The sequence below is a fragment of the Fistularia commersonii genome, chromosome 9, assembly GCF_037954325.1.
Source record: "Fistularia commersonii isolate RoL2024-O1a breed Wild chromosome 9, RoL_Fcom_v1.0, whole genome shotgun sequence".
Lineage (NCBI taxonomy): Eukaryota > Metazoa > Chordata > Actinopteri > Syngnathiformes > Fistulariidae > Fistularia > Fistularia commersonii.
Window position 1 is genome coordinate 12,111,615 of NC_141292.1, and position 27,803 is coordinate 12,139,417.

General features: G+C 39.8%; 1 protein-coding gene across 2 annotated transcripts in view; it reads left to right on the plus strand.

Moving 5' to 3' along the window:
- Window positions 1-1,062: 1,062 nt before the first annotated feature.
- The window catches only part of ulk1b (unc-51 like autophagy activating kinase 1), a 29,498-nt gene continuing 2,757 nt past the window's right edge, over window positions 1,063-27,803 (plus strand). Inside the window, exons 1-26 of one of the 2 annotated variants that reach the window (XM_086152507.1) lie at window positions 1,063-1,739; window positions 2,756-2,848; window positions 3,460-3,501; window positions 7,463-7,495; window positions 8,582-8,618; window positions 10,025-10,198; window positions 15,672-15,745; window positions 17,050-17,151; window positions 17,890-17,948; window positions 18,179-18,261; window positions 18,533-18,583; window positions 18,931-19,022; window positions 19,266-19,431; window positions 19,659-19,713; window positions 19,924-20,010; window positions 20,509-20,652; window positions 20,749-20,894; window positions 21,374-21,636; window positions 22,562-22,758; window positions 23,352-23,473; window positions 23,936-24,061; window positions 25,909-26,093; window positions 26,417-26,601; window positions 27,005-27,123; window positions 27,270-27,427; window positions 27,651-27,786. In XM_086152507.1, the coding sequence (XP_086008633.1) occupies window positions 1,650-1,739; window positions 2,756-2,848; window positions 3,460-3,501; window positions 7,463-7,495; window positions 8,582-8,618; window positions 10,025-10,198; window positions 15,672-15,745; window positions 17,050-17,151; window positions 17,890-17,948; window positions 18,179-18,261; window positions 18,533-18,583; window positions 18,931-19,022; window positions 19,266-19,431; window positions 19,659-19,713; window positions 19,924-20,010; window positions 20,509-20,652; window positions 20,749-20,894; window positions 21,374-21,636; window positions 22,562-22,758; window positions 23,352-23,473; window positions 23,936-24,061; window positions 25,909-26,093; window positions 26,417-26,601; window positions 27,005-27,123; window positions 27,270-27,427; window positions 27,651-27,786 (3,019 nt within the window). In that variant the 5' untranslated portion in view covers window positions 1,063-1,649. The remainder of the gene's footprint in view (window positions 1,740-2,755; window positions 2,849-3,459; window positions 3,502-7,462; window positions 7,496-8,581; window positions 8,619-10,024; window positions 10,199-15,671; window positions 15,746-17,049; window positions 17,152-17,889; window positions 17,949-18,178; window positions 18,262-18,532; window positions 18,584-18,930; window positions 19,023-19,265; window positions 19,432-19,658; window positions 19,714-19,923; window positions 20,011-20,508; window positions 20,653-20,748; window positions 20,895-21,373; window positions 21,637-22,561; window positions 22,759-23,351; window positions 23,474-23,935; window positions 24,062-25,908; window positions 26,094-26,416; window positions 26,602-27,004; window positions 27,124-27,269; window positions 27,428-27,650; window positions 27,787-27,803) is intronic. The other variant, XM_086152508.1, reaches the window with a different exon arrangement.

Sequence of the window (27,803 nt, forward strand, 5' to 3'; positions counted from 1 at the left end):
AACATCATCTTCTAAAAATAATTGGCTATGTCCTTGTTTGACAAAAACATTTTTTTTTTTCCAAAATTAACTCCTTATTCATCATATAACTCAGTTTGTTGTGTTTTCTGAAAATGTGAAAAAAATGACTGAGATTTTTTTTTTTAAATCAATTTCAGATTTTCATCTGCTACGTCATTCCTTAATCAAGCATTAGATCAAATAAAAATATAGATGCCTCTAGCCTTGCGGTTTCAAAGGGCTTCATACTGGATTAAATTCAACCATTCCCACATACAGTCACACACCAATGACTGCAGATCTGCCAAGGAAGGCGCTAACTAGACCACTGGGATCAGCTGGGAGCTCAGTATCTTGCCCAAGGACACTTCAGCATATAGACAGGACGAGCCGGGAATCAGACCACCGATATTGTGATTGGAGGGCCGTCTGTTCTATTGAGCTGCAGCCGCTGCAAAGGAAGAAGAAAAAGAGTCAAAGTATTTGTTAAGTTGTGTAGAGAACAATTTTTATTTCAAATTTAACTTTCAAATCCAGTTATACTTAAATAATATGCAGTATATTATTTAATCTCTTTTGGCACCACCTGGACAACCTGGGATATTTTTGTAAGTTAACATGGTTTTTGTTCCAGGGAAAATACTGCCATCATTGAAGAATAGGGCAAAGACGAACTGGCAAAAAAAGAAAAAGTAGACAAAATCTGTATTTGAAATCATCATATGAGAATGAAGGTCAGAGACAAGAGCAATAATGTGGATAGAAGTAAATCTCAAGTGGCAGCAGTACAGAAATGATGCAGTAAAAGGAATGCAGCTTAATTTAGTCAAGTAAAGGACACAAAAGAATCTAAGAAAATATCATTTTCACTGAATTACTCGCATATGTATGTTGTCAAAAGTTTGTGAGTATGCATGTTATAAATAATACAATGACCGTCCTTGTTAAGCCATCGTTAGAGGGTTTGTTGTTCATCATTGGAAAATAAACCGTTGCAGGTTCCGGTTCTCTGATGTCACACTGACTATGATCGCTCTGCGGCTGCGCGTTGACTGTCGTCACAGACTACGCCGTATGCTTTGTTGGGATCGCTTCGTCGCTGCAGCTGTGACTTAGCTGCGAGTCTGCTGGGATAAATGGCTAGATTTTAACGTCCGCGGTCAAATCTACGCTCTTTGCCGACTGTTGAACGATGTAAACGTGTCTAAAGCCCGTCTCCAGCGCGCTGTCTCGCCGTGTGGACCTTCTAAACCACAGAAGCGAGGAGCCCTTGTATATAAACAAAACCTGACGGGCAGTTTTTTTTCTTTTTAAGGTGGCCCGTCGTCAGAGACAGCTGTGATAGCACGACGCGTCCGAGGTAGTCTGTTTGGCTAGCTCGCCGTGTCCGCCGTATAGGATGGGAACCTCGGGGGAGCTTTGTCGGGAGTGACATTTTCGGAAATTGCGCTTGCGAACATGAGAGAAAAGGACAGTCTGTCGTCAGGAAGGCAACTCATGGCCAGCGAAAGAGGGGACGAACATCCCTGCCGCTGCCGCCCGTGTTTGACTGAGGACAAAAGCACATTCGCAAACGAGAACTGCGACCTGGGACAACCGGGTCCCCTGTCTCGGGCTTAGGAGGACGAAACCCAGGACTCCGCGTCAAAATGGAGACGGTGGGGAAATTCGAGTTCAGTCGGAAGGACCTGATAGGACATGGCGCATTTGCTGTCGTCTTTAAAGGCACCCACCGGGAGGTAACCGATGCCCTTTTTTCATATAATATCGAATTTTAATAGTGATGCGTACATTTGATATCGGTGTCGCAGCCGTGGTTTAAACGGAAAGGGGTCGTTGGTGAAACCACCGTCCGGTGTGTTTGTTTTCCCTGCGCCACCTTAAGAGGCCTGGGAGCCCAGTCGGGCTGTTTCTTAAGATAACGGGGCTATTAACTGATAAAATGGGCCTGTTTTTAAAACGAACACGACCCCAGTGTATATTGTTTACGTCATCACTCCAAAGCAGGTATGGATAACCCATTAAGCGGATCGACAATCGATCGTGTGAATCCCAAGCATGTATTGTTTGCACGCCTCGCCACTGCTGAGGCCATTAGTCAAACATGTTAGAACATGCACTTTGGTTAGACTGCAATACTCCAAAAAAATCACTCCCCTGTAATTTCACTAGAAACCCCCTAACATCAATCTTCCGAGTCCAAATTGTGTACAGATTTCTTTCATTTGACTACAAAGTTAATATTTCCTGAACAGCTGACGAATGTGTCTTACCTGCTTCTATGCCACAGTGAATCGATGGAGATGACATTAGGGGTTCCCATACTTTTTGGCAAACTTGTCAGAGAATTGGGCAACCAGTTTTATTTAACTGGATGTGGACTAGCTCAAGTACCTCATCCGTATTCAATCACATACCCTGTCAAATTGCAATTTAGCACATTCAAAGCTGCAATGTGGCTTGAAATAATGTTTTTCAATCTATCGTGGAATGTTTTTAAGGTTTTAACCCCCACCCATTGTAAAATCAACTGTAGATCATGGTAAATGGAAAGTTCTATCTGGTAACCTATATGGTAATGAGTACTTGAACATCAAGTTTCTTTCTTTTTTTTTTTTTTTTTTCTCGAAACAAAGTGTTGCAAGTATGCCAACCTTATATAGTCACTAAATGTGGTGGAATTATTGAATGAGTTCCCAGAAACAATCTGAAATATAGACAGTAGTTTTTCAATTCTGTGTGTTTGTATTTTTAGAAACGTGATTGGGAGGTGGCAGTAAAATGCATCAATAAGAAGAACCTGGCAAAATCTCAGACGCTGTTGGGGAAGGAGATCAAAATCCTAAAGGTAAGTCCGAACTTGTTTTCTTTGGAATATAATTTTTTTTCACACAGATCCTGCAGCAGTGTTGTAAAAACGCAACAGTTGTTGGGATTTCATTACAAAGACTATCCAAAAGCCAAGAAAATTCCTTCTCCATCATGCGAATCAACACTATTCTAGTCTTCCACAATAGAGCTGCAATGTGTAAACACATCAGCCTCTTTTGTTTACATCGTGGGATGAAACAAACACAATGCAAAAATAAAACAACTGCTTCATCAATTTGCTGATTGCAAATCAACTGTTAAAGTAACTGCCAGCAATATCAATAACTGAATGATCAGTTATCAGTTAATGATCAATCAAACGCACATACTCTGAAAGCCCAGTAATGAAGTATGTGTAATCCTGCTTTATTTACCGTTCCATGAGGTACATTTGATGTGTTTGGTTTCAAGGGGTTTAAATTCATTTTTTGGCCTGTCAGACACCCAAATCATCTTCTTTTCCAAATATTGAGATGCCCCATGATGATTCTTTTCCTTCTCCTCCATTTGCAAAGATCTTGTCCAGATAGATCGTAAAGCTTGTAAAAAAGGATGCAAATAAATGACAAATATTTCTTGTTTTTACAGGAACTGAAGCATGAAAATATTGTTGCATTATTGGACTTCCAGGTGAGCATGGTTTCCTTTGCAAGTCACAAGAGGAACAGATTGGCTTTATGTGTGGTAGCTGAAAATAATGGAAATAATCAGACCGAGCTTTGCCTATATTCTAAGTGCAATTCTACTACCAACAGTTAGTAAAACACATTTTACCTTATTTCTTTTTCATGAATCATAATTTCTGTGTTAAATGAAAGCTTGAAATGTTTCAGTGAGCATTTAGTGCCTTTGTTGCCTCTGTCACTGGTTTGACTTGTGGGGAGTGCTTGTCATGAGTAGTTCTCCTTTTGCTAACACATTTGTGGTGAGGATGCAGAGGAGATGCCCTCCCTCCACATGACCCATGAATGTATTTTAATCATATAGTGGCATCTATACTCGTGCTTCCAAGTGTTTCATCACAAAGAAGTTTGTGCTCATGTTCAGCTTGGAACCTGAAGCAGTCAAAAGTTTAGTCTCCAGTCTGCTCTCACAAACCTGCACTCATGTCTAGCTTTTGTGTGTTGTCTCTTTTCTGGTTAAAATCCTTGCCATCAGGGAGGAACAAAGCCACCCAAGGTGCAGCTCTGAATGTGTATTTTGAAGACGGTCCACTGTGAAGACACACAGTGTTGAAAATATCTAACAATGTAAATATTACAGTAAATTATTATGTAAATATTACATTTTAAATGGTGCTGAGTGACTTAATCGTTTGAATTTTATCAACTATGATCATACATGTCTTAGTCTAAAGCTGGTTTGTAGATTGACTCATTTGAAAGTTCATCCAAAAAAGGGCACTGGCAGGTTTTATCTTCAGTAGCTAACACTGGTTTCTAAACAAGTGAGATATAGGTACCTGGTAAGATTCTGACGAGGGCCTTTCTTTGCATGTTGTCTTTTCTGCATGGGTTTTATTCAGTTTCCTCCCACAATCAGACAACATGCAATAGGATAACTGAAGACGCTAAATTGCCCAGGTGTGGCCCTGTGATCCAGGGCTCATGACAGCTTGAATAGGCTCCAGCCCTGACGCTAAGATAAACACCACTGCAACCCTGTGTGTAGGATAAGTGGTACTTTACTTCTACTTTGCATTGCTAAAGCATCACAGTGTCTACATTACTACATCAGCAGTAAAACAAGATCTGTTTATTTGCTGGAAACCCTCTTACTAGTATTTTGAAAAAAAACAAAACAAAAAAAAAAAAAAAACACATTCAAAACTTAAGAATACTGTTTACCTTTATGCACAGTCACGGTCCTCTCTGCATAGAGACAGATTCCCGCCTGAGCTGAACTCCTTAAGATTTGTGGTTTCTTGTTGTTACCCCTTGCAAGGTCTCACTTGCTTGCTATTTAGCAACAACCTAAGGTGTGGAACCCTAAGAAGATACTAGACATCCATAGCTACTTAGTTATTCAGTTCCCTACCTTGTCTTTTACACTTGTACCTAGTTGTGTTGAACCTTTTTTTAGTACTGTAAATTTACTTTAGTTTGAGTCTTTTTTTTTCAAGTTTTTCAGTGTTTTTCCACTACTACTACTATTGTAATTTAGTAAAGCAACAGATGTATGTGTTCAACAGAAAATGTTTCAACTGTAATTCCCACGTCCAATAGCTGACCTGATTGGGTCAGGTTTGATGGGATTTGAATGACCATTGTCATCACTTTTAAGAAAGTGTGATTGAAGTATGCAGAGAAGCAATCAAGGTAAACAATTTCGAGTTGCTTGTTACAGGACTGTTGGTCTGTGTTTCATGAATACAAGCCCACAGAACTAAGGCTGGTTCTTTTCTTTACACACTTTTAACACCACTGGCCACCATGTTCCAGTGTTCAATAAAGCCTAAAATGCTCATCCCAGAAACTCCGGTTCAGACATTTAAAATGGCCCAGGATGTGGCCTTCTGATCCAAGAACATGTCAGTGTGAGGTCACAGCTAAAGACCACAGTCATCTGCTCCCATGTGATAAGAGGCCTTTTAACAAACAGGCAGACACTGTGTGTTCATCAAATACAGGATGTCTAAGAGAGGATAAAGCAAATTACACAAATCAGGAGATTTTTAGTAGTTTTGACTCTTCAAAAATGTGATATTACACTGATTCAAGTTTTTAGTCAGTTCTAATACATTTTTTTATTGCTTACATCATTCTCACCAATACCACACATTTGTGATTTTTCACTTATAAGTTTACAAAAATGAAAAAGCTTTATATATGTTTTTTTAAGAAAATTGTGTATTTATTCCAATCAGGCAAACTGCATTTTTTTAATGTTTTATGTTACATGTTTTTTCTATCAACATGTATTCAGGCTCAATCTGAGAGTTTCTGTGTCTCAAAGACTTTACACCACAGTAGTAAATTTGGTTCTAAAACTGCTATTGGTATATAGTTAAAATAAAGCAAAACAAAAATTGCCTACTTAACCTTTTCATGTCTCATAAAAAAGAATTATGTATATTCTCACGTTGGTTATTATCTGCTGTTCTTCCGAGTTTAAGCCAAGCTTTATTGTAGTTTTCATGGTTCTCAAAGGTGGGTCACTTTTCAGCTACCCATATCTACAGGATTATTTATACTGGAGGCCTACCTGGCCTCTGAAAAGCTTTAGGACTGGAAAGTAGATCAGAGTATTTATAAATACCACCTAGAGACTGATCCATGCAGTCCATGTAGTGGCCCCTGATATAACAGAATTGTTATTAGAGTTACATTGACTCTTGTCTTAGGCATGCAACTGGCACTTTTCATAGTTGTTCTTTTTAGTCTGTGTCATGAGCATATGTATATTTCCCCCCAGTATCACAGACCTTGCTAAAGTTCCCACTTGGTCAAACAGGGCCAACACAAAACTTTTAAGTGAGCCCGCCTTGAACTAGATGAGGGAAAACTTGGACTCTCCCAAGATTGATAGTCTGATTTATTTTTAAGTCAGCTCAATTATAGATAACCTGGATATGTAGAGATTGTTCCACAAAGAATGCCCTTTGTAATTTGGCTTTTTTTTCTTCCACGTCTTCTCCAGTTCAAGTCACCAATTTAATCTACCGTATTTTGCAGACCATAAGGTGCACGGCATTGTAAGGGGCAATATCAATAAACCAGTCTGTTTTCATACATAAGGCGCACCGCGTTATAAGGTGCATAATAAACAAACTGTATATAAAGGAAAACAAAGACGTTTAGTTATTCAGCTCACTATTCAGTATTGTCCTCTAACTGTGGCCATTTTGCTTTGTTTTCATGGAAACTGTTTGGTCTTCTTTACTTGGCGCATTTTGTCTGCCTGCTTCCTCCACTTCCGTGCTGTTGATTCATTAATGTTGAATTCTTTTGCAGCTGCTCTATTCCCATGATTGCGTGATTGATAGGTTTGAGTTTGAATTCGGATTCGTAAGCATATCTTTTAACAGGTGCCATTTTTGGGGGTCCTCATATACACAAATGTACAGTAATATTATGTTGAAACACAATAAGAGCCGGTGTTACAAAAAGTGGCAGAGGTAAGCGTATTACGTACTTGTTCTCTGATTGGTTTACCGATGCCAGCAATAGCTGACACCTGAAGTCAGTTTGAGGTTGAAACAACATTGTAATTCAGCACTACATAATTAGTTATCTAACATTGTCTGACGTTCAAACTCATATTCAACCGAAGACCGACTTCCCTGTGTCAGGTGGGAATGGTCTGACAATCAATCAATCAAGCGGGGCAGCTGTGTCGCTCACCAAAGTCGCATTAAAACGTTTTGACAGATTTTTGAGCGCAGTGTACCACATATAATTGGTTCGAGGTCAGTAAGCACAATAATTCATACATAAGGCACACATAGGGCGCACAGCCAATTTTTGAGAACATTTAAGGATTTTAAGTGCGCCTTACAGTGCAAAACAATACGGTGCCACCTGTTGTCTTGTCTGTCACTGACATGTTTTGTTTTTTTTCTTCTATTCCCACTACTCTATCAATTCTTTAGGAAACTGCCAGCTCGGTGTACCTGGTAATGGAGGTAAGCTTGCTGCAATGGTTTTGCTCACTGCTGTATTTTTTAAACAAAGGTTTGAAAAAAAAATCCATACACTGTGTGCTCCAAAATTAAAGACAGTTTATTTTACATACATGAAAGAAAATTTATTATAGCATGACATTTCGAGCAAATATCCGCCTCGAAACATCGTGCTTTCAAAGCTTTGTTTAGTCAATACTTTTTATCCAGCACCCCTCCCTAACTGGGCAATGGATGTGCGTGTTTTTGTTTTTTCTCATTCTCACTGCTGTATTGTCCCAGAATTTGCAGGCAGTCCTGACCCGACCTATGCTTAGATTATCATTGTCCTCAGGCGTCAAGGGTGAATGACCACTGGTCAGCATCTGACTTCAAAAAGAAGTCAGAGTACAAATACTGTTTGAGTCTCCCTCTACTTTAAAAATCAAATTTTATATCTTTTAATGTTCCAGGAAACTCTGATTTGTATTTATTTATTTAGTTGTTTTTTTTTGTCAATGAATGGACTTTTTTTTCCTCCCTCATTTTGGTCATCTAGTTAGTCACTGCTCATTGAAAAAATGCATCTTCATAAATTCAGAAATAAATAAACTTGAAGGGGAGAATAAATATTTCTCACCATTAGGCCCATATAATCATTAGTGTAACAACTGTTATTCTAATGTCTTATTTGGATGCCAGCCTTTCACTAGCCACAACTGACAATGTGTTCACTTCCAAATTTCATGTTGATTACCCTCCAATTATGATTTTTTCCCCCCCCGGGAGCAAATTTGACCTGTCTATAGACTGCTTTTGTATTATTAAACTGTCCTGTGTTCCACTTATCAAGTCAGTGTCATTCCCACACATAACACAAATGTTATACGTTGTAGAATTTATCAATGGCAAATCTTATGCATGTGAAATTATACCATTCTATCAATTCTGAACAAAACCTGTAATAATGGCTGTTGAAATTGACCAGCAAATCAGTACTTGAATGCCTCTTGCTTTCTCATTGTTTCAATAACCTGATGATTACAGACACAATTCATCTCCATGTTATCCGTGTTGCCTCTTTTTCTCCCCTATCCCTTTTTATTACAGTACTGCAATGGTGGAGATCTTGCTGACTATTTACACTGTAAGTTAAGTCTTGATCTGTGAACTGCCAGAGCAATACTACAGGGTATCTCAAATCAGCACACCATCAAAAAGATGCTGAAACAGTTAAAAACAGAAATGTAGGATAATGTCGGTAGTGTAATCCCTTATTTCACATTTCAGTATGACAGTAATTCCATTGTGGTGGTTTTTCATATCGAGACTCGTTGACTTTTAAAGGTCAGAATGTTCCACTGTTTACAATGACTTTAAAAATAATAATTGGTCCTTTTTTTTTAATTAACGACAATGTATAACTTCAATAAAGTTTTAGATTTACAATGAAAGGAGCAGTCTGTTAAATGTATCTCGTCATTGAATGCCTCACTAAGATGTTTCCAATTCTATTTGGTGGCTTTAGTTTTTTTGAGTCAATACTTGAGAAGCTATTTAATCAGTGCCTTAAAATGAATACTACAACTCTATCTGGGTTTGAAATACCTGATAAATTATAAGCCTCCTCATATCCACTGCACTAAATTTGTCTTGGTTGAGAGTTCGTCCCTCATGCTGAGTCGGCAGGGAAATCAGGCATCAGCCAAAAATGTATTACTGTAGCTGCTCACTTTGTCTGCCAGGTACCAGTGTATAAAACAAGCATAAAAAAAAACTACATGCAACTTTGACAATTTCTTGACATACTACCCATGTGCTGATATTCCAAGTCATAGTCAACTTTATTGTCAATTCTGACATATGTTTCACACATACAGAGGACTGAAGTAGCGTTTTTAAATATATATAATAGTAGCATGTAAAGTAATTGTCTTGACTTAGCCCAAATGTGGTGTTAAAATCTTTAACTAAAGTGAAACTCAAGACAAGGGAGCGTCAAAATATACCATTTTGAAATGAAGGTGAAATTGTGAAGTAATTTTGATAAAAGCCCTTTTCATTGAAACATATGCTTGATTTGGGCAGCTGCTGTGTGAAATACAGTAGAATGATACCCGGTGTCTTCAAAGACCCTATTTCACCAATCCTAAATCCTAAAATATGCTTCTTGAAGGAAGAGGCAAAAAGGGTGGTAAAGGTTGATATGAGAGAATCAAGGAATAGGAATGTATATGTTTATGTTCTCAGTCATCCAGGTCATTGTAGATCTAAGTTTTTCTCCCTGAAGACATTTGGTCACTCAGAAATTAAACACACCGAAAAAAGTTTTTTTTTTTGTTTTGTTTTGTTTTTAATGGTAATATCACATTTATCTACCTGTTGATAGGAAAGACTGTTAAGCTTAGCATTGTTTTTCAGAGGAAGCTTAGTTCGAGAGAATTCGCCAGCATCATCAACAAAAAAATCAATTACCTTGGGTCCACTACATGACCATGACCAGTAGTTATTACCTGTTTTAATGTTCTTGTTTTGTTGTTGTTGTTGCTACAGCAAAAGGGACCCTGAGTGAGGATACAATTCGCGTCTTCCTGCAGCAGATTGCAGGGGCCATGAGGGTCCTACAGGCTAAAGGAATAATCCACAGGGACCTCAAACCACAGAATATCCTGCTGTCCTATCCACCTGGACGCAAGTCTCACTCAACCAATACCTGCATCAAAATTGGTAGGTATAACCGTATGATCCTTAGCATGCAGAATATAATAGCAAATTGGACTGAGACTTACAATACAGATGTTTTTTTTGTTGTTGTTGTTGCTCCCCTTAAATCAACAAGAGCCTTCTTTGAGAGACCTTAAAAATTGCACTTTCATTAATTAGAGCATTTTGGGTGTAATCATGTAATGGATTTCTAAGCATCTAGCTGTCTTTGTTATAAACTGGCATGTATGAGAATTGGTTCTTAAGTATTAGTAAAAGTAAGTGGTCAAATGTAATCCATATTTATTTCACGTAATATCACGAGTGAATTTTCTCTAGCGTACATGGCACTCAACACTTCAAAAATAGCATTTAGAGAAACCTGTGAAATTTGCAGTAATAAGAGGTCTGGGTAAAAATTTGATCCCGGGGTACGAGGCAACTTCAAGTACACCATGTAACCTGGGAAAAATGAGGAACTCCATTATAATTTAGGTCAAAAGGGAGCCACATTATTCACAGACATAAGAGGATAAGGTACAAGAGATGCATGAATACAAATGTCAGAGTGGGACTTAGAACAATCTCCTTCTCACTTGAGACAAAATCAGAGTATTCACCGGATTACTAATTCATTGCTTGAACCAAATATATTGGGAATTCCTGCATCACCCGGTCCCACCACCTCCTTATATGTGCACCCTCAAAGTGGAGTCCAGATAATGCATTCACTTGCAATTAGTAACACATCTGAATAAGAGAGTTCCACTGGTATTTTATGGGGGTTGACAAATTTTCACTGGGCTTTCTGGTCTCAATGCATCGTTAGCCTTCTGAGTATTGGGTCAATGAGATCGTAACAGATCAAACATTATGCAATTAGCTGCTTCTCTCCCAGAAAACATTTTAATGCAGGGTGTTAATTGCCTAAATCAAGTCATCCAGGGGACGATTATAGTGAGAGAAGGGGTCATGGAAACCAGCAGCTCTGTATTATTTTAAATCAGATATACATAGGGGCGAAAATGCTGTTGGACTAAAGGCTGCATCAGCCATGGAAAGAAAAGACAGAATTTTAACTATGCTGTGAAAATGAAAAAGCAGCATTGGTGGTTTCTTTGAAGTGCAAGTCCAAAAAGAATGTATGATCAAATATAAGACAATTCTTTGTGGTCAAAGAAAGATGTGGCACAATTGAAGACTCCTACTTTGAAATTGTCCACACCCCAGTTTTACTAGAATGAAGATGCCTTGAACATATTTTTGTAGCTCATTAATATCAGTTTGATCATCACCTTTGCAAGGCCTTCTAAAGGTTGTATAATTTGGTCTGTATGTTAATTTTGAATAGCTATTTATATGCAGATGATAAAGAAGAAAAAGCAGTAGGCCCAAAAAACAGAAACCACACAGAACTACATGTTTTCAGTACATTGCATATACAAAATTTGTTTCCTTATGGACATCACAGCAGGTGGATACATTACTTGCAGAGCATATCAAAATAACAGACAAATACACCATGTAATAGATATTGCTACATTTCTTGAAGCATGGCACTGCTTGGATTGAGTGTATCATTTTCACATTTTACTGTAATGAACCAATTTTGTGTCATTGTAACACAGCCAGAGTTGGATTAAACCACATATGTCAAAGTCAAGGCCTGCGGGCCAGATCGAATTATCTCTGTCCCCTGGTATGAAATTGATTATTATTAGAACTGGCCCTCAGGCTGCAGTTGCCCGCTGGTGTTTTGAATGCACCAATACTACATTCCCCACAATGCAACAGTAGCCCGCGAAATCACTGCAGCACAGCAAGCGGGCTTTGGCTTCATTCTTCATCAGCAGTCAGAGCAGATGTCACCTCCTCCCCAAAAATGGCTAAACAAAAGGTGGGCGCTGAGAACAGGGGGTTTCAATGCAGGTTGGAGGCAGAGTACATGTTCACGAAGGTAAAAGGCGAACCCGGGTGTCTTTTACGTGGAGAATGTTTGGCTGCAGATGCGGATAGAAAACTTGAGCCAGTTTCCCAGCCGCCAGACCATGAAAGAGAAGCTCTCTGCCGCTGTGTTCCCAAGTGCACATTTTGCCGATAAACTCAACATACTCGCCGCCAACTTCCAACGCCGATTTGCTGACTTTGAAGGCAAAAAACGCAGGTTTGCACTGCTCGCCAATCCTTCTATAGTTGACATGGAAAGCGCACCACCAAACCTACAAATGGAGTTGATTGAGCTCCAGTGCAATGACACACTGAAGGAAAAATAGTGGGTGCTGCTGAGTTTGCACATTTCGTCCCCGACACAATGCCCCAGCTGCGCATCCAAGCTCCTCAGATGCTCTCTGTTTGGCAGCACATACCTGTGTGAACAACTGTTCTCTTTGATGAAGCTAAACAAAACATCACACAGGAGCCGTCTTAGTGATAAACACCTTCACTCAATCCTGAGGATTTCCTCAGCTCAGAGCCTGACCCCAAACATTGATGAACTTGTACAAAAGCTAAGACAACCGCAAGTATCAGGCTCAGCCTCAGACAAGTGAGAATTACAGAGCATTAATGTATCTTTAGTTTTTAATTTAGTTAAATTTTTACATTTGTTTAGACTAGACCAGTAATTTTTCATTAAAGAAAGTATTGTTTTGTCTGTTTGCCATAGATTTTTGTTTTTTATTTTATTGTATTTTATTCATATTTATTTTTGAGTTAATGGACTCAAGGAAAATTGCAGATAGGAGCCATGAGAAAGAATACAACTCATTTTATTTATTTATTTTTATTTTCTCATTTTGCTATTTAAAAGCAGTAATTGATATGATCATAGAGCAGCACGATATTACATTTTCAGTTTATAATTCATGCAATTTAATTTATGCATTTATGTCTTGGTTCAATAGACTGTGTTCAGTCAGTTCAATATGTTTTAACAAACACTGAACTAGTCTGGCCCTCGGCTTGAAACAAGTTTATTTGGCCCTCTGTGTATTTGACTTTGACATCCCTGGATAAGACTATGTGATAGAGAAGTTAGGATTTTTTCCCTTGGCACAAAAATTCCTGGGTTTGAAGGGAAACCAGACCGACTTTTCTAGGGGATCTCAGACAAGTTACTATGTTCAGCACTTTTGTGTGTGGTTGCTTCTTAGTTAGATACAGTTCTTGATTACAGAAAAACTACCCTCGATGGCCAAGGAGTGAGAGAACCTAAGACTACACCTTTATATCATTTGACATGTAGCCATACCAGTAAATGTCAAATTCTTTATACTATAAATATTACAGCATCCTGGTTTTATATGTATTGATAGTATCATAACTAATCAGCATAACGTAATGTGTTTTGACTGACTGCATTCTGAAGCAGTCTGGAGAAAACACTAATCCTCAAACCTTTTATTTATTTTTTCCTCTGAGGAGAATTGATTGCCCTGTGGGAGTAAAGTCTCAGGCGTCTGTATGTCCCAGTCATGACAGAATGTAATCCTCATGACTGGGAAAACTGCTATAGCCACACACATCCAGGCTGTTCATTTGCTGCAATCAGCTGCAGGTACCACTACATGTACACTGCATGGCCAAAAGTATTTGCTTACCTTCTTTGACTCGCATATGAACTTAAGTGACATCCCATTCCTAATCCATAGAATTCAATATGATGTCGGTCCATCCTTTGCAGCCGAAACGGCTTCAACTCTTCTGTCCATAAGGTTCAGGAGTGTGTTTATGGTAATATTTGACCATTCTTCCAGAAGCACATTTGTGAGGTCACACACTGATGTTGGCCAAGAACGCCTGGCTCTCAGTGTATGCTCTAATTCCTCCCAAATGTGTTCTATCAGGACTCTGTGCAGGCCAGTCAAGTTCATCCACATCAGACTCTGTCATCCATCTCTTTATGGACCTTACTTTGTGGACTGGTGCACAGTCATGTTTGAAAAGGAAGGGGCCAGCTCCAAACTGTTCCTACAAAGTTGGGAACATGGAACTGTCCAAAATGTCTTGGTATGCTGAAGCTTTTTCAGAGTTCCTTCCTGGAACTAAGGGGCCAAGCCCAGCTCCTGAAAAACAACTCCACGCCATAATTCCCCCCTCCACTAAACTTCACACTTGGCACAATGCAGTCAGACAAGTAGCGTTCTCCTGGCAACCGCCAAACCCAGACTCATCCATCAGGTTGCCAGATGGAGAAACGCGATTCATCGCGCCAGTGTCTAGTGACAGCATGCTTTACACCACTGCATCCGACACTTTGCATTGCCCTTGGTTGCAGCTGCTCGGCCATGGAAAACCATTCAAGGAAGCTCTCTGCGCACTGTTCTTGGGCTAATCTGAAGGCCACATGAAGTTTGGAGGTCTGTAGCGATTGACTCAGCAGAAAGTTGAACACCTCTTCACACTGTGCGCCTCAGCATCCCCTGACCCCGCTCCATAGGTCTACATGGCCTGACACTTCGTGGCTCAGTTGCAGTCGCTCCCAAACTCTTCCATGTTCTTATAGTACAGCTGCAAGATGACAATGGAATATTTAAGAGTGATGAAATTTCACAAGTGGATTTGTTGTACAGGTGTCATCCTATCACAGTCCCATACTGGAAAAAACTGCAGGTTGTATGCAGACAGTTTCAATCAATGGTTAAGTTACATGAACAATTTAGTGTAATACTAACTGTGCTAGATCTAATCTGCAGAATTGTCTTGAGATAGAAAATGGTTATTGGCTCCTGTCTGTTGTTTGGGAGTCTAATGGCAGTTGGGTAGAATGAGTTCTGTAGTTGTGTTCTACATTTCACACTCCTGTACCTCTGGCCGCAGGGTAGGAGTGTGAACAGTCCCTGTTGGTGGTGTGTGTGGTCGTTGCCGATGGAGGCAGCACTTGTGGACTCTTTGGTGGGAGATGCTCTGCAGAGAAGGCAGAGGGGTTCTGGTGATCTTCTCTGAAGTCTTTACCACTCGCTGCAGGCGTTTGTGGTCCAGAGCAGTTGTGCTGCTGTACCATACAGCTAAGATGCTCTCAACAATGCAGGTGTAGAAGTTGCTGAGGGTCTTGGGCGACATGCCAACCTTCTCAGCTTACTCAGAAAGTACAGCTGCTATTGAGCTTGCTTAATTGTCTGTTTGGTGTCGAGGGACCAGATGAGGTCCTCACTGATGCAAAAACAGAGGTATTTAAAACTCACATTAAGATGTAACTAGGGTTACTCAGTATGACACAGCATTACAGAACCACCTGCACAATATTGCTACATAATCACATGCGCCCTGACAGTGCCCTACCGAAGGAGTATATGTGTTAGTATATGTTTCAGCAAGCTTTGTTTTCATCATAAGAGTCAGGTCTTATAGATATAACTATTTTGGTCTTTTACAGTCTTGTTAATGCATTCATTTATCCCCTCTTCAATCTTTTTGCACCAAAATATACACAAATATATTTTCTTCCTTCATCGAAGTTTTTCTGAAAAATGTCCTCCCGTAATTTCCCTTTCTACAGCGGACTTTGGCTTTGCACGATATCTTCAGAACAACATGATGGCAGCAACACTTTGTGGATCTCCTATGTACATGGTAAGATTTGTGCATAGGTTTCTCAGTATTAAATTGAATGGATGTGTTTACGGGAATTAACCGATTTCAGCGTTCTTTATTTTCATTTTTAACTTTTGATTTTCTGTGCTCTTGGGGAAAAAAGTAACCAGTTTTACAACCTTATGGTTTTATCCCAGAAGAGGTAACGCTGTGGTAAAAGTCACCTGAGGACACTGAGGTGCACTATTGATAATGTCCCATAATCTACAAACAATACATTGTTGCCTATACAGCAAGTCTGCTGCTCAAAGTTATATGACCTTATGCAAGCACAAGGGATGAGAGCATATCCTATGTTTTGAACAATTTTATCTTGTCTATACATTAATTGACAAGTCATGAAGTAAAGAAACTAGAAGACGTCTGATGATGGGGTAGAAAGCTCAATGCAGGGATTTGACTCCACATGAGCACATGGACTTGATACCCCTGTCAAATCAAAATAGTCAAATTCAGTGCAGTAATTTGGAAATGCGGTGGATTCTAGAGTGATAAGAGACACCAATTTGAGCAGTGACTTAGGGATCTCGCATTGATATTTGCTCTTAAGTAAAGCCAGTCAGTACGATAATAGCCTCCCTTCATTAATTCACACACCCATGGGGCGAGATCACCTGCAGTGAGAGGCCTCCCCAGTGAAAGATTAAAAAGATTAAAAAATGTTAGCCACTACTATGGAGAAGGAAACAACCCAATTCCTACGTTGCAACTATCATACACTGCATCATAGCATTGACTGCAGGCATTACTATGAGAATGTGTTGTCACTCCAGGTGCGTTCTTGGCTAAGTGGTGGCACTCTTCATTACTGCATGGCAGAGAAGTCACTGTACAGTTATTAATTATCAGCTATGCTTGTTAAAGGACGTATTTGACAAGTGAGGACCAAACAATGTAATGACAGACCCCAAGTTTTGTACATGTTGTGATTGGCTGGTTCCAAAATCATTATCATAAAAAGCAGGAATAGTAAAGTTGTCAGTAAGTCCCAAATATTTTTTGCCAGCACACTAATAATCATATAATCCTATAATGACAATTTTACAGCAAGTCCCATCAGACCAAGATTGCAGAGGAGGTATGAAGTAGATGGCGACTGTAAATTACTTTCAAAATTCAGGTTCACTGTGGGTCATGCTGCTTGTTTCAAGGCTTGAATTGGTTTTAATCATAGAAGTCTGGCCATAACAATCCCTTATGGAGTTTAGCAGGGATAATGATTCCTTTGTGTCCTGATAGTGTTGACAAAAGATGATTGTGTTCTTATCTTGCCTCCTTACTAGGCACCTGAAGTAATCATGTCACAAAACTATGACGCCAAGGCTGACTTGTGGAGTATAGGAACCATAGTGTACCAGTGTCTGACTGGAAAGGCTCCTTTTCAGGTATGCAGATGTGTTCCAAGAAACTCACATTGAGCAGTTTGACTTTTTTTCTTATGTACTTCTATCACTAAAATTATTTCAGTTGTTTCTGATGCAGTAAAGCATTACTTTTACTTAGGTATCATTGTAAGCTTTCTGAAAAGATAATATATAAGAAAATTAAAGTAAGAGCTAAGGCATAGCTTATCATCCTTAATCGACAAAGATTAAAAAACAAACCTCACCTCTCAGTGGCTTTGCAAAGCTTTGTTATTGTAGCCTTTATTTCACAAGGTGGCCCAGCTTTATGTGGTTTTAGTTCACCCAGTCTTGCCTCTGGCCGCACACGCCGCTATTAAAACTAACAAACAAAAAAAAAACTTCAAAAACCGTGTTTACATGTCAACAGTATATGGAGTAATGGATGAGTCATTAGCTTGTAAACACGGTTATGTGTGTTAACATAAAACATTTACTTATTTTTTTCTTGATTAATCAGACAGCATCACATCCTTCTCCTAACATGAGACATTTTTTCGCTAGCCTATTTTTTTTTTGTTAATAAACCAGTCCAAGATCAATGATGATGAATTGCATATTTTCATTGATGTTATAAGCTGATCTAAATGCCTGTCCAAATTGAATTAATTAGGTTCACCCTTTGATTGTCCTGCTGAAGCCCTTGTGATAAAAAGTATCGAAGAGTATTTTGAAAAATGCATGACACAGGCTGCATGTTTGACCTTTCTCTATCTTTAGGCTAGCAGTCCCCAGGACCTTCGGCTATTCTATGAAAAAAACAAGAATCTCAGTCCCAAGTAAGAAGTTATAGTGACTTGGTTGCATGAATGGCTGTTTTTGTAAATGTTAATTTTTGCTTCGTAGACTGCAATTTCATGTATGTTTGAATTTACAACTATTTGGGAGGTATGGCCAAGTGACCATGTGTAGAATAAAAGCCCTCTGCAAGTGGCTTCTGCATCATTTTCCTTTTGTAATGTTTGAATTCTTCAAAAACATTTATTTTTGTGTTATTTCAACAATGCAGCATCCCAAGAGAGACATCAAGCCATTTGAGGCACCTTCTACTGGGGCTACTACAGCGCAACCATAAGGACCGCATGGACTTTGGTGAGTGAACACCAAACACTGTAAAGTGAGATATTCCTGCAAATATTGACTCATCACTTTGATATCTATTGGATGCTACTTCATGTGATTATTGTCCTCACTGAACAGCCAAGTAACAGATAAATCAATGACTCCTGCAGTAGTTGTATGTATTTTTTATTGAATAGAACAAAATGTTAAACATTAGTAAAACAAATATGTATGTTGTACATCTTAAATGCAAAAGAGTTGTTTTCTTCACATCACTAATCCCATTTCTTTTGTCATTTAGACGAGTTTTTTAGTCATCCGTTTTTGGAGGCGAGCTCATCAATGAAAAAGTGTAAGTGGGAATGTTCAATGCATTTTAAAATAAAAACCAATTTTGTTAACAGTGCATCAATTGAAGGCGCACATTCTGTTTCAGCAGGTTCAAGTGCACAGTTTCACATCTGACTAATACAACCTGCAAAATTGTGCCGTGTAGTCCAGAACTAATGTTGATGAGTTATTATGAATGTATCAGGTTTGCATACAACTCTAGATCTCATTGAATTGTTGCTGCAACAGAACAAATAAGGCCATAATATGATTCGCTTTGGTCGTAAAAGGTGAATGTATCATCATATCTCACTGTTCCTGGACCCTCACAACAATCTTTAACAGGGCCTTTGATGTTTCTTTTTAAAGCAACACCTATTGTGACCATGACCTGTTTCCCAAGTTCTGCATCAGCCAGCTCTTGCAGCAGCTCTTCTACGTCTCACCTTGCATCTCCACCGGTTTGTTGGTTTTTATTTATTTATATATATTTTTTTTAATGATTTTTATTTTTTTTTGCATTTCTGCTTTTCTTGCTCTACTTCTTTCTCATTCCAGTAATGTGTAATAGAGACACAATATTTTTTGTCCGCTAGTCAGAGCTGCTAAAAGCTATTTGGCCCTCCCTTGACACTCGTATATCCTTTTGTGTTGCGTTTTCCTGCGTTTGCTCATTTGCGACTTCTGCTTTCCTATCTCTACAGCAGTCTCTTGCCGAGGTCCAACATGCACGAGCTAAAGCCCTGGTCTCCCCTACCCAGGAGGCAACTTGTTTTCTTCTCAAGGACTCATCTGGTGGAGGCGGCAGCAGCAAAAATTCCTCCTCCTGTGACACAGATGACTTTGTTATAGTGCCTGCTCACTTCAATAGTAAAGAGATCTTTTTTTTTTAATGATGTCTCGCTTAAATGTCAAATGCAATCATTACACACTGGTAGTTATTGCTTCAGCTATAGGACATCCAATTTTATTTGGCCTTGTTAAAAGAATGTCATTTGTCATCATTAAAATTGTGTGCATTTTATCTTTATTTCTAACAAAATGTTATCTTGGAAGAGGCTGTTGAATTTATTGCAAATTTGTCCTGTTTATTCAAGCAGGGGAACTGACATGTGAGAGTAAAGTACTGCAGGATTGTCTAATGAACAGTGGGTAAGAGGCAAAGGATTATCATTTTGTGTATTGTTTATTAAATTAGGATCATCGTTACCCTATAATTGAATTTGCAAAATAAGTGATCACATTTTTTAGTATTATAGTGATTTTTTTTTTTTGTGTGTTCTTGATTTTTCTTTTAATATTTTATGTATTTACTTACTTACTTGTTGGTTTTGTTTTGTTTCACTCCCCCACTTTCGTCAGCTCACTTCTGGCTTCTACTGGCTTGTGTGTCCAAGCTAAAACACCACCACACTCACCATCCTATGGTGGATCCCCCCGTCCTGACAGGTAAAAGCACAATTCATAATATTGGGGAATTAACATGTGATCTTGACTCATGAACAGAACGCTTTAAGAACGATAGGTTTGTTGACACAAAAGAAAATTGACTGGAGTTGATTTAAATTAACTTTCCACTAAAATGTCATTTTCTCCAACAAAGTAACAGAAGCTATCAAAGTTGTGCCAAAAAATAACTGCAGAATAAATGGTAAAAATCAGTCATGTAGTAGGGGCATCAGTGTATGTATGAATAATATTTATAATTCAATGTCTTTGTTCATAAAAACAAATGCTCCAAGAATATTACAATCATGGAGTCAATAGTTAGATCAGGATAAAGAAATGTGAGGTAACTGTTGATTTGTTCCTCAATATTTAAACTGAAAAACTATTGAACTATTGTCACTATAATTTCAGTAATCTGTGATAAATTGTCCTCAGAATATTTCCTCTGTGCTTTTATTTTATTTACCGGGTAATTGTTTTTCTCAATGTTGTCGACAGGCGCGGTGAGATCTCTGGAAGTAATTATTATGGCAACTATGGAAACCAGTGCCAGTCTTTGCCAATCCCAGTTCCCACCCAGGTCCAAAATTACCAACGCATGGAGCAGAACCTCAATTTTACCAAGCAGGATGGATCACCCCGGTCTGTAACCACACATACTTTCATGTGTAACATGCAGACTAACTTGAAAGTTGCAAGCAACTTTGAAACTGATTGCAATAACCTCACTCTGATTAGGCTGTCTACACCAGTCCATCGTTGCTGCAGTGGAAGCTCTGTGCCATTCATTCGCCCTGGGCCATCGCCTCCTTTTGGACAAACAGTGACAACAACCCGCAGACTTTCCCTCGGGGGTGCAAGACCATTCCAGCTCTCTTCCCAAGGTAGTTGAGAGGCTAGGGTTTAGCCCTTAACTTATGAAATCAACTGACACAGGAAAACACTTGTTTGAAGAGGAATCCTCATTTGCCACTGAGACAAATCTGGACATGATTTCAGTTTAATTCCAGTCTTTTTAGCTATGGATACCTCCTCCCCCCAAGTAAGACAACACTTGGTTACTCTGAAACGTGGTTTGTGACATCATTTTAGAGTTTCATACCGCTTAATCAAACTGTTAACTGTTTTCCTGCCACAGCTAGTTTTCTAAGACATTATCTTGGGATTTAGTACCTTTCAATATTTCAAACTAAACTGATGAATGATTAATTAAAAAACTGTAATAAGGTATAAATGTAGAACACTGAAAATGAAAAACTGAATGCAAAGAAAGGACATAAGCCTCCGATTGCACTAAATAACGCTACCTGCTGTCTAAAACAGGAGATACGCTAACCTTGCTGAGTCCCAATTTCATTTGCAGCTCCTCAGCATACTGAGCCCAGGATAAATTCTCAGCCACAAGCACAGATGACTGGACTTGGTACACGACTACACAGCGCTCCCTGTCTGCTGGAGTGTGCCACTGGCTGTGGGAAGCAAAAGATCAAAAAGCAGCACTCTGACCCAGTGGTTGCCCCCCCTCCAGGAGGCCTAATGGCTCTTCGTCCCCCGCACTCTTCACCACGGCTAAGTGAGCTGATGCAACGTAACCCTCTCCCAACTATCCTGGGCTCACCCTCTAGGGTGAGTTGCATATTTGCTTTTGTGATCTAGTGACATTGTCTATGCGCAGCACTTCTCTTTTTACTTTTGCAATTTTCAATTTTTTGGCTTTGTCTGTGGCTCATACTGATGAGGTACATTTCGGGGGCTAAAACACAGAGAAAGATGATAGCCCTACTTGGGTGAAAATTGGCTATTTTTGGATTCTTCAATATGGATTTCCATTTTGTTTTTCCATTTTCTGGGACAAATATCTCATCTACAGAACGATCAGATCATATCCCATAATTTCATTTACATTTGTAAAGTATTCTTTATGTATGTATGTATGAATTTATGTATGTAGGCTCTATACAAGATAAATAAATACACCTCTACAAGTGCTGATTCACCTTTATTAAAACGAAACAAAAAAATAAACACTTAAAAGTTTAGAAAAGCAATTTGCTTGTTCTTTGGACTGAGATACGTCAGTGTAATAAATGGTAAAACCAATACTTTTCTAAGGTTAAAGTATGAAACTTTTTTTTGTTTTGTTTTCCATTTTGTTAAACCTGTATTGCCAAAAACTTGCTGATCAGTTCCAACATTCAGTGACTCCTGGCCTGAGTGTTTCTGACTCAGAAGTCAAATAATTGCTGTACATAGCTATTGGCTCCCATCCTCAACTTGGAATGGTCAAGGAGAGAACTTGAACATTCACCAATGATCACTGCAAAAACTGGGTCTTAAAGTAAATCAAAAGAAAACTTAATCATTCTGTTGCTTGGTCTGACCTTACCCGGATTGGGTTGTTTGATAAGACAATAACAGGACTCAATCAAAAGGCCCAGAGGCAGGCAGGCCGGCAGTGAGAGAGGGAAATTTCAGTTCTCTTCAGATACCCAAAAAATTGAGGTTTGTAAAAGCAATGGGTTATATCACCTCCCTCTGCTCCTCCTTGCAGACAATCCCTCCTTTTGAATTCCCGAAGCCGCCCAGCTCTCCAAACCTTGTGAACTTCCTGACACAGAAGGGTTTGGTCATCGGTTCCCCCTGCAGCAGGACCGTCCTGGCCGAGCACAGGGATCCTGGACAACAGGCACCCACATATCCACCACACTGCGTTCACCGACGGAACGATGATGCTAAGGGATTTGGAAGGTAACCAATGAGTGACATTTGAAATACATAATGCATATGATGTTTTTTTTTAAAGATTTTGGCTTCTTAACCCCCAATTGCCAAGTGTCATGGCACTCCTTTCCTTCTAAGTAGATATTGAGCTCAAAGGCCAAAATCGATTTCTGGTGTTACTTCTGTTTTGTTTTCCTTGAACTTCAAAAAGCTGGAAAGACTACTATTACATGAAATGAATGAGTGAAAAAGGCCATGACATAAGTTATGTCTTATTGATTTCTTTTTTTTTCTCAATATATTTTCTCAATAATAACATGCTGTTGACATCAGTAACAATAACTATATTAACAGTATTTACACATAAAATGGAAATAAAAGTATAGATTGTAAGACATTAAAAGAATTACAAAATAATATACCCCTTGAAATTTACATTTTAAGGCCAAAATAGATTGCCTTCACAGGTTACTTGCACTGAAAATCCTGTTTGGTCAGAATAGTATTATTAAGAAAGATGTGTGAATAGAGAACCACTATAAATATCATTCAATAATGACAAGTTTTATTAGCACTGTCCCTCCATATCTATATCTCTTGCATCCATCTCTTCGGTTCAGGTCTCAGAGTGCTGGTCTTCTGTCTGACATGCTGCTGATGGCAGCGTTTGGAACCGGTGGGCCAGTGGGTGATCGAGGAAGCCGCGAGAACCTCACTTCTGAAAAAGCCATAGACATTATCGGTAGGGCTGTTTAAGGTATTAAATTATTTGAATATGATATTATACATTGACTCTTGACTTGAGAGTACATCAACCTATGACTTTTCCAAATTTTCAAGCTGTCCCTCAATCAATTTATTTATTTTTTGAATAATTGTTTTTATTTTTATTATAATTGTTTTTCAGACATTATTTGTTAATTAAAACACATTGTAGGACCAGGATCCTGGAAGGGATGAATAGTGTTTCTGTTCAATTCAATTGGGAAATTTAATTTGATATACAGTCAAATTGAGTTACGAGCTTGGTCACAAAAGGAACTCAACTCACAAATCAAGGTATTACTGTACAAGGAAAGGAGAGTGAAGGTATGTTTTCAGATAAATTAAGGGCTTTAACAATATAGCAAGTCAAATATTCAGTAGCAGCATTTAGCAATGTCCATTTCTTTACCCTCAGTCATTGTTACTGTCTGTTTTTAAGTGTCCCCAGGTGGCGGGGAATGCTTTGCACCTGGTTCCTGCAGCCCTGCACAGGTGGTCTTCACCATCGGCTCTCCTCCCACTGGCAGCACCCCACCTCATACCTCCAGACAGAGGAAATACTCAGGTATGCACAGTAAAATATACATAATTTATCTCCTCAGTCCATCCATCCATCTTCTACTGCTTATCTGGAGTCGAGTAACAGGGCAGCAGCAGAAGCAGAGAGGCCCAGACTTCTCTCCCCTCGGGCCACTCGATCTAGCTCTTCCAAGGGGATCCTAAGGTATTCCCAGGCCAGCTGAGACACACAGTCCCTCCAGTGTATCCTGAGTTTTCCTTGGGTCCTTCTCTCAGTTGGACATTCCTGGAAGCACCAGGAAGGTGTCCAGGAGGCATTCTAACAAGATGCCCGAGCCACCTCATCTTACTCCTCTATCTCTGAGAGGGTTCGGACATCCTGTGGCGAAGACTCACTTGGCTGCTTGGATCCTTGATCTTGTTTTTTTTTGGTCACTAGCCACAGTTCATGACCATAGTTGAGGGTGAGAATGATATTGACTGGTAAATAGACCCTTTGCCTTTTGGCTCCGCTCCTTCACCACGACAAAGTGTGCATAACTGCTGATGCCTCACCGACCTGCCTGTTGCTTTCTTGCATCATTGACCCTCACTCATGAACAAGACTCCAGAGTTCTTTAAACACATCCACTTGGGGCAGGACCTCGTACCCGAGCCGGAGGGGGCACTCCACCTGTTTCCGGCTGAAAACCATGGTCTCGGATCAGCAGAGACCCAATCTTGCGGCTGCCAAACTGGATCCCCTCAGCACCCTGGCTGTTCCTTGAAATTCTGTCCAGTAAGGTTATGAACAGAATAAGTGACAAACGGCAGTCCTGGCAAGTCCGACACTGGAAACAAATCCGACTTACTGCCACCAAAGTGGACTATGCTCTGACACCTGTCGTACAGGGACCGAACTCTGTACGGGTACCCCATACTCCCAGAGCACCCCCCCCCCCCCATAGGACCCCTCATAGTACACGGTCAAATGCCTTCTCCAGCTTAAACACATGTAGACTCCAGTGTGTCCTTGATGTCCCTATTGGAGGTGGTATGGAGCTGGTCCACTGTTCCATGACAGTACAGTATGGTCGAAAACCATCCTGTTCCCCCTGAATCAGAGATTCAGTGACCTGAGTGACCCTTCTCTCCAGTACAGCCAAGAGGGCCTTACCAGGGAGGCTGAGGAGTGTGATCTCCTGGTAGGTGGAGCACACACTCCGATCCCCATTTTTAAAATTGGGGGATACCCACTCCGGCTTTCCAATCCAGCGGCACTGCCCCTGCCGTCCGGGGAGTGTTGTAGAGGTTTGTCAGCCAGGACATCTCCACAAACATCAAGAGCCTTAAGGAACCCAGGGCGAACCTCATCCACCCCCTGGGGTTCCGCTTACTAGCTCAACAACTTCAACCCCAGAAATTGTCCCCCGACTCTGATTCCTCATTTGAAAGCATGTCGTCAGAACTGAGGTGGTCTTGGAAGTATTCCTTCCATCTCTGCAGTCGTAAAGTCCAATTTTCTATTTCTCGAAGAAAGAGAAAGATTTACGTTTCTGCATTTGCATTTGGTTCTGTGATCTATACATCACAGCGCCCCGAGCACTTTCTTCCACTTCCCACGGAGGAAATCATTGGAAATTTGATTAAATGTCATGGACTTATGTGCTTCAAGAAATTTATGAAAATGAGATAAATGTGCTCGGTGAAGGATTTTGTTCATTAACTTGTAAACATCTCAAAAAATTCAATACATAATTAAGTATAACTCAAAATACCAACAGTAAGAAATGTTGAAATGCGAGCCACACACCGCACTAACAGTGTTATTTGAATGAGTCCTTTCCATTTCTTCAGGGCACATCTCATCTCATTGTATGTCGTTTTTACCACGGCTTTTCCTGGTTCCTGCAGGCTCTTTCACTTCAGTCAGCCCTGCAGGCTCCTTCACAAGTCGCTACCACCAGACACCCACCTATTTGGACACTACTGAGGTTTCATCTAGCCCACGTTACAGTTTTTTTGATCCCATCACAGCCAACATGGCTGGTGCTGTAACCTTTGAGGTTCCTGAGCTGCCTGAAGAAACCCTAATGGAGGTGAGAATTGGGTTTTCTGCACTTCTGGTAAAGGCAATTTTAACTTGGATTCGGTGCATTTTACAATCCAAAATCAATTGGATTAGTCAGATTTGTCAGGATTCCATCCTCACAAAATATTAGAATGAGAAATTCTTACATACGTCCAGTAGATGGAGATGGTGCAGATTTCAATGTTTTTTTCTTTGGTGTATTTCAAAACACTTTGAAATTCAGATTCAGTCAGTGTGAATGTGTAATTACGCTCTGATGAATTCACTGTAAATATCTTACCACCCTTTTCACCTCCCTTTTGTATTTTGCCCATGTTGAATGGAGTGCAGCAGGAGCATACAGACACTGTGCAAAGCCTACGTTTCACGTTGGATTTTGCTCACTGTCTGATGGAGGTCGCTAGAGCCCGTGGGTCTGCATTGATTGGGGAAAGGGATGGTGTTTCTCACCCCTCCCTCCTACAGCAGCAGAGCCTGGTAGCGGATCAGATAAGCTCACTTAGCCGAGAGTGGAGGTAAGATCTTAATAACTAGAGCTGTGACTGTAGTCAGAGGCAATGGAAGTATGTATCTAATTTGGATAGAAGATTATTTTAAAGTTGATATCTGGGTCTATGCAAAATTTAGCATATGAGTCAAAACATGGCACATCCTAAAATTTGTTTGATCTAGACATATGTGCCTGCTTCATGTCATCTCTGTTTCCTACGTCCTGACACATTATATCATAAAGAAGCTTGCTTGGTGCAAAGACAAACCACATTCTGAATTAATAGTCAGTGCAGGTGTAAGCCAGCCTGACTGGTCAGATCAGATGCAGCTCTGCTTGTGTCTTGTCTCCTGTATTTTTTTTCTGCCTCTATATATTTCCAATGCAGTTATGTCATAAGATATGTACATGTGATATTGTCTCCTCAGTTATGCAGAGCAGCTGGTTCTTTATCTTAAAACTGCAGAGCTATTGTCCACTGCCATACACACAGCCATGGACCAGGTCAAACAGGGCAAGCTCTACCCATCTGCTACAGTCAAACATGGTACAAGCCTTTTTATCTCCTGCAGTCTTGTAAAGATGTTAACTTTGCATTTTTAATGGCATAAGAGACACTTTCAGTAGACACCAAATGTCCATAAGTAGCCTTGGACTCAAATGTAGTTTTTTGAATCCTCTGTTCATATACAGTTGTAAAGAGGCTGAATGATTTGTACAAGTCCAGTGTGGCATCCTGTCGTTCACTCAGCAACCGTCTGGAGTGCTTCTTTTCCAAGAAGCACCGCTTAATGGACCAAATTACATCTATCACAGCTGAGCGGCTGCTGTTCAGCCACACTGTGCAAATGGTAAGCCAAGGAAAAATATGCCTTCCAACAGAAAAAAAGGAACATATCGACCTCCATGTCCATTAAGATACTCAGTGGGATCACTAGCCCTATAATTTGTTATGAAGTATTTTGTTGTCTGTTGGTCCTGTGAGTGCTCCATGTCACTGATTTATCATTTTTGAGGCGATGCTTATCCTAGATCCCAGGAGCATTGTGTTAATATGGATGTCTTCTTTGAAAGGTCCAGGCCACTGCATTGGATGAGATGTTCCACCAGGGGGAAGCATCTATCCAGCGCTACCATAAAGCTCTCCTGCTAATGGAAGGACTGTCTTTGTTGCTCACTGATCAGGAAGACATTCTCAGTGTTAGCAAATGTAAGTGTCTTTGTCAG